We start from the raw sequence: 13,017 nt of genomic DNA on the forward strand, positions 1-13,017 counted from the left end.
TATGGTGAAGCTGTACAAAACTCTGGTGCGGCCGCACTTGGAGTATTGTGTACAGTTCTGGTCACCGCATTATAAGAAGGATGTGGAAGCTTTGGAAAGGGTGCAAAGGAGATTTACTAGGATGTTGCCTGGTATGGAGGGAAGGTCTTACGAGGAAAGGCTGAGGGACTTGAGGCTGTTTTCATTAGAGAGAAGAAGGTTGAGAGGTGACTTAATTGAGACATATAAAATAATCAGAGGGTTAGATAGGGTGGATAGGGAGAGCCTTTTTCCTAGGATGGTGATGGTGAGCACGAGGGGGCATAGCTTTAAATTGAGGGGTGAAAGATATAGGACAGATGTCAGAGGTAGTTTCTTTACTCAGAGAGCAGTAAGGAAATAGAACGCTTTGCCTGCAACGGTAGTAGATTCGCCAACTTTAGGTACATTTAAGTCGTCATTGGATAAGCATATGGACGTACATGGAATAGTGTAGGTTAGATGGGCGTGAGATCGGTATGACAGGTCGGCACAACATCAAGGGCCGAAGGGCCTGTACTGTGCTGTAATGCTCTATGTTCTATGTTCTGCATGTGCATTTTTGTTTCACAGCTGTGGCTTAAGGTCTACTGCTGTTCCCAGAGTTTAAAGCCTAGACTGGTCACATATTGTGTGTGCAATTAACAACTGATGTTGTCACAGGCTGCTATATACTGTACCTATCATGTATTCATCATCAACTGCAAATGTGTTGACCTCCTCAGGAAAATTCACCCATAAAGGTCTATGAAGGAAAATGCCACAAGTCACTTACTCTAATTATAAAGGAACAGCATTCAGTGAGTTCAAAGAAAAACTGAGAACTTACATTTGACAGCATTTAAAGCAGGGTACTAAAAATGGAGAACAAAATCTATTTATACAGCCAAAAAAAAATCTTTACTCAGGTCATAAATATTATTTAAAAGCATTGCAGTTGAGCCAAGCATTGTCAATTCCCAGCACCTCAGATGTGGATTATTGTTTTGTAATTCATTGCCAAAATAACATTATGAGGAAAGAAAGCCAATTATAGCATTAAAATTGAGATTTAAGCGATATTTTGAGAATCATCCATTAATCAATGTTTTGAGTGAAAGCTCCGGGGTTAACAGAATTTATTGGGCAGTCAGTGAGGTTAATCCAACTGCAAAGTAAAATGACCATTAGGGTGAGAGGACTGCTGGTACCCAAGGAACTGGTACATAACAAATGTCAACACCTCCCGTAAGCGATGGAGGGGAGAATTGAGCATCAGTTCCTTACTCACCATTCTAGGATGCCAGAAACTAACATAAACACCTTAGCCTGATTAGAACCTCTCATCTTGTAATTCATTTAATAAAGCACTCTGTAACTCACTATAAGGCAACAAACATCATACATTTATTGAAAATATGGATGAGGTGCATGCTGTTTACCTGATTACTGGCTCTGCTTTGGTATGGGCCATGTAGAAGAGGGTGTACCAGAATGGCAACAAGGCATATCGTTCTTGAATTGTTTCCCGGATAATCCTAGTGTTATCCTCTCCGAACAACCAAGGCTCTCGGCGCTTTGTTTCTGCGTTGGAATGGTTCCTGAAGAAAGGCTGGTATGCAGCAGCCTGGTACCAGCGAACAAGGAGTTCTGGCTCAGGATTCTGTGCAAATCCACCTATGTCAGCTGAGGAAACAAAAATTTTGTGAAGGTCAGAAAACAGAACAGTGGGCAGGGTCTGATATCTTACATTTTGAATATTCTCACCTTTAAGGAATTTTGAACGGCCACAATTCTTTGAAAAACCAGGAGGTGGGAAGTTTTTGAAATCACTACCATGTTACAGTATATGAAGATGAACTTATCACAATGAACATTATACAGAAGTAGATATGATTGAACATGTGAAAATCCTCCTCTGCTCAGAAACAGTCATGGATGAGTCAATGGAAAATGGAAAACAATTTATCATCCAAAACATTTGGTAATTCTATTTGGTAACAGAAACATGGAAACTTACAATACAGGAGTAGGAATAGGCCATTTGGTATTTTGAGCCTGCTCCACTATTCGATATGATCATGGCTGATCGTCTGACTCAGTATCCTGTTCTTGCCTTCCCTCCAATTCTTTTGCTAAGAACTATATCTACATCTTTTTTGAAACATTTCAATGTCGGGGCCTCAACAGTTTCCTGTGGCAGAGAATTCCACAAGGTCACCACGCTCTGGGTGAAGAAATCTTTCTTCTTCTCTGTCCTAAAAGGCCTACACTTATCCTTAAGACTGTAATCCCTGGTTCTGGACTCCCTGGTCATTGAGACATGGAACAAATATTTTAAGTTTTCCAAACCCTCAGACCTAATGGCCTACATCCTAGGAATCTAAAAGGATAGCTGGAGAGATTGCAAATGCTCTGGCTTTGATTTTCTGAAGTTTGCTGGGTTCTGGAACAGTCTCAGCAGATTGGAAATTGGCAAATCTAATACCACTGTTCCAAAAAGAAAACACCAAAATATACAATAGTTAGACTGACATCAGTCATCAGGCAAGTGCTGGAATCTACCATTAAGAAAATCTTCACAATGCACTTCGGAAAAATCATTGTACAATGAGGAAAAAGTTTACGAAAAGAGAAACCACGTTTGACAAATGTACTAGAATTATTTTAAAGATGTAACTTGTCGGGAAGATAAAGTGGAACAAACAGAATACCTGAATTTCCAAAAGGCTTCAATAAGGAGCCACACAAAAATTATTGGCAAGATAAAGGCTCATGGAGTTGAGTGATCAGGATCTGGAGGAGGCCAGTCAGCCCCTTGAGTATGGACCACCATTTAGTAACATCATGGCTGATCTGATTGTAACCTGAAATCCAAATTCCTGCCTACCCTCAAACTTTCTCTTCCTGGTTTAACAAGAATCTGTTTACCTCTGCCTTAAAAATATATAAGGACTCTTGAGTCCACCAGCTTTTCAAGAAGAGAGTTCCAAAATAACGCAAAGCTCAAATAAATAAGGACCAATCTCGATTTTACATAAGCCACCATTGATTTTTAAACAATGATCACAGATTCAGGTTTGGTTAACAGACAGAAAATAAACATTATCCATAAATGGGGAATTATCAACTCAAAACACTGTACCTAGTGGAGTGCCTAACGATAAATGCTGGGGCTGAAGCTATTTACATTCTTAATGACTTAGGCAAAGATTAATGTACCTAAGGTAACTGACAATACAAAGCTAGCTGGTAATGTAAGATGTGTGAACGACAGAGTTCCTGCAAAAACGTACATATACAGATGAAGTAAGTAGACAACAGGGTGAAGACAGAGGATAAAGTGGGGTTATGTGTGGTTACTCATTTTGGTTATTACAAATAGAAAAGTTAATTTTTTAACTTGTGAAACTTGTAAATATTGACGTTTAGAGAAATGTTTCGTACAAGGAACACAAAGTTTGCATGTGGTTACAGTAAGCAAGCAAAGCAAATGTTCACCTTTATTGCAAAAGGACTGGAATACAGAATAGAGAAATCTTGCTACAAGTATACAGGCCTTGGGGAGACCACATCTGGAATATTATAGGCAGTTTTAGTCTCCATATTTAAAGACATACAAACTTTTGCTGCAAACAGTAGTGAAGGTTTACGGAATTGGTCCCTAGGATGAGAAGACTGCCCTATGACAAAAGGCTGAGTAAAATAATTTCCTGAAATTAGAACAATGACAGGTGATTGGACTGAACTTACACCCTGGGCTTGACAGGTTAATAAAAACTGACGAGTTGTTTCTGCTGGCTAAGGGATATAAACATGGGGGCACAGTCTCAGGATAAAGAAGTAAATCAGGTAGGAGTGAGAAAAGGAGAAATGTATTCACTTAGACGGTTGTGAATTTTTGGAATTCTTTACACTAGCGGGTTATGGATGCTCTATCAATTAGTACATTTAAACATAGAAACATAGAATCCCTACAATGCTGGAAGAGGCCATTCAGCCCACTAAGCCTGCATTGAACAGTATTCCACCCATAACCTCTCATTTTTACCACAGCTAACCCACCTCGCCTATACTTCCCCGCACACTATCAGACAATTTATCATGGCCAATCCATCTAGCCTGTACACCTTTGGATGGTAGCAGCACCTGGAATAAACCCACACAGACATGGGGAGACTGTGCAAACTCCACACAGTCACCAAAGGCCAGAATTGAACCCAGGTCCGTGACACCGTCAGGCAGCAGCGCTAACCACTGAACCACCATGTCGAGAGTTTTGGTCTCTCAGAGAGCTAAGGGAAATGAGGAGAGGGTAGTATCGTGGAATTGAAGTCCAAGATCAGCTATGATCATACTGAAAGCTATACCAAGCTCAGCAGGCCATATGATCCATTCCTGCTCCAACTCTTTGTTTTCATGCATTGACTCTTACCTCCACAGAAGGAGATTCCAGTTAAACTGAGATTAAGTAGCATCGGGATCGAGATTTTAAGGTAACTCCATTCAGCTACATTGTCTCCTGTCCATACAGCTCCTAATAAACAGAATAAACTCAAAATGTGAAAGCAGTAAAGCAGGAAATAATAAGCTTTGTCTTTGTACATATATCAGTTTTCTCCTCTTTTGGGCAATTGATTCCTTCTGCTGTTCACTTCTACAAGTCAGTCATTCTGGCACTTTAACAAAGAGAGCTTTCTTTCCGTATGAACCTTGGTGGTGAGTACTGGGAAGTTCTTTCATAATAGTGAACATCACAAGCCAGCCTGATCCTGTACGAATGGTTATTTGTCCAGTCCAGTGTTTAGCATTGGAAAGCTCAGTGATTTTGCCCTGTGTCGCCCAGTGGCACAGGCCAAGTATAGCATCACGGAAATGACAAAAGCTTGTGTAGGAGCACGATCAAATATCTCACTGGGGCTTCAAAAGGCAGATTGATTAGTGGCTGGTAATCTCCATAGGTTTATAAAGTGGCCACATATGGAGACAGTCAGTATTTAGAATCAGGTATTGAAACTGCCATCATTGTCCAATGAGTCAGGCCTATTGATTTATCAAGTCTCATCAAGCCTCCTCAGGGCTTGGTAAAATTTCTTCTTCATTCACCTGGAAAGTCCTGCAGTGGGGTGCACAACCTCAGCTCAGCACTGAGAAACAGATGTTGTGCCATGGGAAAACATGGAATTTTGTGCCTGCAACAAATTTCCAAACAGACAATAAAATCCGAATTGAATTCAGAAAGGTTGAGTGGCTCTTGAAAGCTAGAAGGATTTGTGCCAATGTGATCCCAGTTCCCAAGCTGGATCTCTAAAGTTTGCTTGATGCATCTGAAGTTTTAAATTGCACAGGTGATCACAGATAGAGCAGCATATCTACATGGTCAGCAAAAACTGCTTAGCTGTCCTAAGCAGCCTGTATCCAGCCATTCTTTCCACAGCAAAATAGGTATTTCTAACTGTCACTGAAATAAGATTCAGACTTTTACGCCGGACATTCCCCTTTCAATGCTGTCATTGCAACAGTTCAGAAAAACATCAGACAGGATCATTTCCAAACCCACTAAGTGGAACGTGAAACAGTCCCTTTTCTGCTGTTACACGAGCACCATCCCTCACCTCTTCCTCAGCTACACTGATGACTGTATCAGCACTGCCTCGTGCTCCCACGAGGAGCTTGAACAGTTCATCAAGTTTACTAACCCTTTTCAACCAACTTCAAATTCACCTGGGCCATCTGATACCTCCCTCCCCTTCATGGATGTCTCCTTCTCTATCTCTGGTAACCATCTCAACACTCACATCCATTTCAAACCCACCAACCCCCATAGCTACATGGACTACAACTCCTCTCACACACCCTCCTACAAGAATTTCTTCAATCTTTCTATTTCAAGGACCGCAACATCCCCCGCTCCGGTGATCAAAAATGCCCTCAACCGTATCTCTTGCATTTCCCACACTTCTGCCACCAAACCCCTCACCCAACAAAAGTAAAGACAGAATCCCCTTGGTCCTCACATACCACCCCACCAAACTCTGCATCCAGCATATCGTTGACCAAAACTTCCGCCACCTCCAATCCAACCCCACAACCAAACACATATTTCCTTCCTCACCACTATCTGCCTTTTGTAGGGACTGCTCACTCCTCAACTCCTTTGTCTGCTCCACATTCCCCACTAAACCCACTACACACGGCACCTTTCCCTGCAACTGCAGGAAGTGCTACATCTGGCCCTACCTTCACCTCACTTTCAGCCAAGGTCTGAAGCAAACCTTTCATATCCGACAGTACATCCTCCAGCCTGATATGCCATATCCGTTGCTCCCAATGTGGCTTCCTCTACATCAGTGAGGCCAAGCGCAGACGCAGGGACCATTTTGTGGAGCATCTGTGCTCTGTATACAATAAATCAACATGATCTTCTGGTTGCCAACTATTTTAGCTCCTCCTCCCACTCCCTGGGTGACAAGTCCATCCTGAGCCGCCTCCAGTGCCACATAGTGGTAACCTACAAATTGGAGGAGCAGCAACTCATATTCCGCCTCCGGAACCTACAGCCAGTGGGCCTTAACGCTGAATTTACCAGGTTTAAAATCTCCACAACCCCAGCCTCATCCCAGGTCCAAACCTTCCTCTGATCTACACCTTCCTGGCCTGGCGCAACCTCTCCATCTTCTTCCCCACCTATCTGGCCTACCCTTCCCACCGTCCAATTCCCACCACCCCCAACGTGCATCCACCTATCTCCACCCCATCTACCTTCCCCAGCCCCAACACATCCTCCCTCCCGCCTCCTTGACCCCATACAACCTGTCCATCTTCTCTCCCATCTTTCTGCCCCACCCATCCCACTGACCAATCTCCACCACTCCCTACCTGCATCCACCTATCACCATCCCACCTACCTTTCCTCAGCCTCACTGCAGCTTCCTCTAATGACTTCCTAGCTCCCGTCTCCCTCCTCATTTCTGAAGATTGGTCCCAACCCCAAATGTGAACTTTCCTGCTCCTCTGATGCTGCCTGACTTGCTGGGTTCTTCCAGCTCCACACTGTCTCTGATTCCAATATCTGCAGTTCTTGCTATCTCCAGGTGGAACAAACAGAGTATTACACATTTAGACACTGTAAGGATGAGTTTCCATGAGCATTGTATTATTATCAACTACAACGTTTGGAAAATTCCACACAGATTCACTGCCAATGTATACTAGATGACCCTCGTCCACGTTTGTCTACAGCCCACAGTGCTTCTCTAAATTACTGAAAGATTCAGCACACTCACAGGTTCATACCTGAAACAAAAACTGGAAGTGCTGGAGAAACCCAGTAGCTCTAACAGCATCTTGAGGAGAGAAAAACAGAGCTAACTCTTCAAGTCCAATGACACCTCGATAGAATTAAAGATAGCTGGTGGTAGTTATGCTGACAACAGTGTGAGGTGGGGTTGCGGATGAATGTAGTGTGCAAAGTGTATGAAGATGGTGCCCAGAGAGAAACAGAGAACAAAAGTGGGATACAGAAACAAACAGATTGCTGCTGATCAGCCGAGAGAGAGAGAAATGCTGGGTAGGGTGCTAAAGAGAAGTGTATGGTTGTAAGTGGGTTGGCTGTGCTGGGAGTGACCCATCCAAAACAGGACCTCGGAACATCGGTCTTAGTCCTGACAGCAATGAAAACAAAGTTGCTGGCAAAGCTCAGCAGGTCTGGCAGCATCTGTGAAGGAAAAAACAGAGCTAACGTTTCGGGTCCGGTGACTGTCGGGTCAGTTCTGAGAAGGGTCACCGGACCTGTAACGTTAACTCTGTTTTTCCCTTCACAGATGCTGCCAGACCTGCTGAGCTTTTCCAGCAACTTTGTTTTTGTTTCTGATTTACAACATCCGCAGTTCTTTCGGTTTTAATTTAGGTTTGTCAGCTCCTGACCACTTACCATATCTCTGTGATCCAGCAAAGAAAGAACGAGTCAAGACAAATGGCCTCTCCATTCCTCCAGATCGACGAGTCAGACCTTCGGCTGTTGCCCATTGCTGGCGCAAAACACACAGAAATATAGGGCCAGCTGTAGTTGGTTTTAATTTTTTTAAAGAGAACAAAAGTTTAAAAACCGCTCCCAGACAGGGAATCTAATAGTGATATTGGAGTATCTATCTAGTCCCATTCTGCCAGTTAAAGGAAATCTCCCGTTTACAAGAATCTCAATTTCAGGGTTCTGGCTCTAGATCTTTAGAATATGGATAATGGTGGTTTATCCAGCCTGCCCCTCACAATTGTGACACCTTCTGCACCACAATATGTGTATTCTCCACTGCCAGGAAGCATCTGGCCATCCAGGTTGATTTGGAGGAAAAATCTGAGCAATTCCTCCTTGACTACAAGCCAATGGAGCTTTTGGCTGACAGGTCCTTGGATCCTGATGGACTTCATCCTAGAGTCTTAAAAGAGGTGCCTAACAAAGTAGTACCTAATGTGTCAGTGTTAATTTTGCAAAATTCTCTAGGCTCAGGAAAGGTTCTATCAGATTGGAAGGTATAGCTTAATTTCTACTGTCAAGAAGGAAAGGAGGTACTAAAAGGGAAATGGTAGACCAGTTAGCTTTAAGTCTACTGGGGTAAAGTTTTGAAATCAGTCATTAAGCAGTTTACAGTGATGCACTCAGGAGGAGTCAAGATAATAAGGAAGAGTCAACAAACATAGTTTTGCAAAATGCAAATCATGCCAAATCAACTTATTGGAGTTCACTGAAGGAAAATAATGTACTGTGGATAAAAAGGAGCCTGATTATGCACAGTGCTTGGATTTCCAAAAGACATTTGACAATCTGCCACAGTAACAGTTATTTCAAAATTACTCCCAGAAATTATGCATAATTTAATTTGTTTCTGCCTGTCAGGATGAGATTAATGGAGTACTGCAAGGATCAATGCTAGGGTCTCAGCTTGTTAACAATTTATATCAATGACTTAGAAAGGACAGCAAAGCCATGGTAGCTAAATTTGCAGACAGGTGAAAACATGTGTCGAGAAAGAGGACATAACAAGGTTGTAGATGAACATAGAAAGATTGAGTGAATGGGCAAAAATATTATAGGTGCAGTATACTATGGGAAAATGTGAAGTTGTTCACTTCGACAGAAAAAAATGAAGTGGCAGGAGCATGACTAAAATGGAGAATGACGACAGAATCCAGCCGCTGTGGTGCGCAAGTCACAAAAAGTAATGCAAATACAACAAATAATTAAGATGAATAGAATTTTATCTCTGATTATGAGAGGAACTGAATATAAAAAAAATTATGTTTTAGTTTTATAGGGCAGTGGGGAGACCCCAACGAGAGTACTGTGTACAGTTTTGATTTACTTATTTATGAAAGGGTGTAAAGGCATTAGAGGTAGTTCAGAAAATGTTTGTTATATTGATACCTTGAATGACCAAATTGTTTTACGAGGAATGTTAGAATAGCAATTTATTATCAGTTGTATTTTTACAAAAAGTACAGTGAAAAAGGTATTTAAGTCACCATATGCAGACTGGGTTTGTTTGTACGAGAATTTAGAAAAGTAAGGGGATGACGTGATTGAAGCATTTAAGATTCTGAAACGTCTTACCAAGGTGGATGTGAAAAGGATATTTCCCTTTATGGGTGAGTCCAGAACTGGTGGGAAATGTTTAAAAAATAGGTGTCTCCCTTTCAGGACAGAGGCAAAGAGAATTCTTCACTTTTAGCAAATTATGTAACTTTGGCCGTGGATTTAAATGGATTCTTGTTAGGTAAGGGAATCAAAGGTTATCAGATTATCATTTAAAATTCATGCCACACAAATGCCAAACACTGACCATCTCCAATAAGAGACAATTTAACCACTGTCCCTTGACAGTCAATGATGCTAACATCACTGAATCACCATCAACAGCCTGGAAATTATTATTGAGCAGAATCTCAACTGGAGTCACCATATAAATACAGTGGCTACATGAGCAGGACAGAGCCAGGAATACTGCCATGAATAACTGACTTCCTGACTCCCCAAAGCCGGTCCACGTTCTGCAAGGCACAAGTCAGAAGTGTGATTACACCCCATTAGCCTGGATGGGTGTAGCTCCAACAACATTCAAGAAGCTTGACAACATCCAAGGCAAAGCAGCCCCCTTGACTGGCACCACATTCACAAGCATTCACTCACTGCATTGTTCATGTTCAGTAGCAGCAGTGTACACCATCTGTAAGATGAACTGCAGAAATTCACCAAAAATCCTTGGACAGCACCTTCCAAACCTATGACCACATCCATCTAGAAGGACAAGGACAGCAGATACATGGGAATATCACCACCTGCAAGTTCCCCTCCAAGTCACACATCATCCTGACTTGGAAATATATCACTGTTCCTTCACTGTTGCTGGGTCAAAATCCTGGAATCCCTCCCCTAAGGTAATGGCGGATGAACCTACAGCACATGCAGTGGTTCAAGAAAGCAGCTCAGCAACATCTTCCCAAGAGCAACTAGAAATGCACAATAAATGTTGTCAGCCAGTGACACTCACATCCCACAAGCGAATAAAGAAAGGGGGAACATGAGAATGTGACATTGGAATACAATATATCAAGCATGATATCGTTGAAAACCAGGGAGGGTCAAGGAATTGAATGGCTTATTTCTGTTCCATTTTCATAGATTAAGATAGTCCAGGAAAACACTGTGTCATGATGCAGCATCTCTCTTTTATAAGTGAACTTTGCCCAAGACAAAATCAGGTCCATTTCTTAGTTGTAGGTATTCCACAAAGTGATATTCACTGCATAAGCTGTTGTGGACCCGTCATGTTCCAAGAGGAATGGCACACTATGAGCATTCTGCATGTTCCATGTAACTTGTACATGGAATTATCATATGTGCATTTGATTTTGTGGTGTAACGTTTTGGAAATGTGGATTGTGTAGTGATGGCTGGTCTCTGATGTCAACACTGGCATGCCATTAATGCAAACTAGAGAAGCTTCGTTTAAAAGAAGTTTACAAACCTATATGTGAAAGGAAGCAGTATTTGTAAAAGGGATGCATTTTTAGTATACATGGACATCAATATATATGATCTGATAAGCATTTCACAGACATGACTGAAAGGCTACAAAATGAATGTAGAAGGTTATGTGACACGTTGGAATAATAGAAAGTGAAGAAAAGTGTTCAATACTGAGGAGTGACCTAATAGAAGTATATAAAATTATGAGAGGGATGAATAGGGTGGGGAGTTGAAGTCTTTTTCCCAAGATGGAAATGTCAAATATTCGGAAACATAGATTTAAAGTGAGAGGGGTAAGGTTTAAAGAAGACATACGAGGCACATTTTTTGTGCAGAGGGTGGTAGGTGTCTGGAACACACTGCCATAGTAAATGATAGAAGCAGATACAATAGCTATGTTGAAGAGGCTACGTTGAATAGCTACATGAACAGGCAGAGAATAGTGAGATACGAACCATGTGCAGGCAGATGAGATTAGTTTAGAATGGCATCAGGGTTGGCTTAAGTGTGTATTCCTGTGCTGTACTGTTCTATGTTAAAGAGGTTTGGATTAATGAAGTCAGGAAGTTTTACTTGTACAGGGCATTAGTGAGACCACACACAGCTTTGGTCTATCAACATTCCCTTTAAGGCAGATGGCCACTTCTGGAAGCCGCTGCAGCTTGGAGGTCCATGCAACACTAGGAAAAATGAGAGTGAACCTTCTCCTTCTATGAAAAAAAAAGCTGTAAAAGTTCAGAGTGTTTATGAAGAAAGGTTAAAATGTTGGACCTATATCCACTACAGTTAGAAAGAATGAGAGGTGTCAATATTAAAGCACACCAGATTTTGAGGGGATAATATCAGTCTGACAGATTTTTGATAGTGATTCGAGGATTACGGTAGGGGCAAAGAGGAGAGTACAGCTGAGACCACAACTAGAACAGCCATGATCATAATGAATAGCGCAGCATACTCAAAGAACCATTTGCCCTACTCGAGTTCCTATATTCCTATTAACATCTTACACTTTGGTGAATACAAAATTCACAAAAATGAATTTCCAGTAAGAACAGCACAATGCACAATGAATCTAGCTTGCAGATGTGTAAATTACTAGTTCTCCACCACTACATTTACTGATAACATGGACTCCTGACAATCTCCAGAAATCAATCTGTATACCAATTGCATAAAATAGCATTTACCTGATAAAAACCATACAGGTTGTGCATCTCTCGATGCTCCCACCCACCAGCGTGCACTGCATTCTTGTGCATGGTGAGTTCTGGTCCACTAAATACAGCCGGCTCATTCATGTCATTCCAGACAAAAAGAATATCTGTGGAATCCTGCAACACAGAAATGCATTCCATGGAGTAACAAACTGCTCTCTCCTTTCTTTTCCTCCTCTTTGCTCTTAATTATATCCCATGGGCACTTCTTGCCCCAATAGCTTGTCCATATGATGACATTGCATTTCTGGGTCTAAACTGTAACTGGGATGCAACCGGTCTTTGGTAAAATAGGCAATTATGAATCAGCAGCCAACTTACCGTACATAACTGAAAGAAATGAAGAAGAAAGTTAAACAGGGTGGAAACAGCTAATAGTTCAGTTCATCTCTTTTATCACTGTCACGAAGGACAAATTTCACTGTGCTCATGTAGCTTATTTTACTGTGGGGAAGCCACCACATGAGCGAAAATCCAACCCTAGCTTATGTTCAAACACTTGCACAGATCACTGAATAGTAACAAATGCAATACCCAAGCTGATTTTTCAACTTCCATGGAGGCACAACTCCAGAAATCCTAGCGCCAAATATGACACTTGACAGTCCAGAGGGGTTTAGATTTAGTTCCAACTTGTGTACTTGTAGCTCACAAAGCCAACTGCTGGTATGCTGGTTTCAAATGGAACAGCCCACAGGCTGCCCTTAAATAAGATCACCAAATTTAGTTCTGATCCTAAAATGAAGCAGCCATCTTCTGATCTGGAAGAACATACTGGGCAGA

The 13,017-nt window shown here is 41.8% G+C and overlaps 1 protein-coding gene across 8 annotated transcripts in view; it reads right to left on the reverse strand.

Annotated features, from left to right (window-relative positions):
• Positions 1–13,017, reverse strand: part of LOC125455825 (neutral alpha-glucosidase C-like) — a 110,288-nt gene that overhangs the window by 27,897 nt on the left and 69,374 nt on the right. For all 8 annotated transcript variants that reach the window (XM_048538308.2, XM_048538307.2, XM_048538309.2 and 5 more), the window contains 5 exons: positions 12,208–12,351; positions 7,931–8,027; positions 4,433–4,534; positions 1,440–1,683; positions 699–763 (listed from right to left, as the gene is read on the reverse strand). In XM_048538308.2, coding sequence (XP_048394265.2) covers positions 699–763; positions 1,440–1,683; positions 4,433–4,534; positions 7,931–8,027; positions 12,208–12,351 — 652 coding nt within the window. The remainder of the gene's footprint in view (positions 1–698; positions 764–1,439; positions 1,684–4,432; positions 4,535–7,930; positions 8,028–12,207; positions 12,352–13,017) is intronic.

The sequence above is a fragment of the Stegostoma tigrinum genome, chromosome 10, assembly GCF_030684315.1.
Source record: "Stegostoma tigrinum isolate sSteTig4 chromosome 10, sSteTig4.hap1, whole genome shotgun sequence".
Classification (NCBI taxonomy): domain Eukaryota; kingdom Metazoa; phylum Chordata; class Chondrichthyes; order Orectolobiformes; family Stegostomatidae; genus Stegostoma; species Stegostoma tigrinum.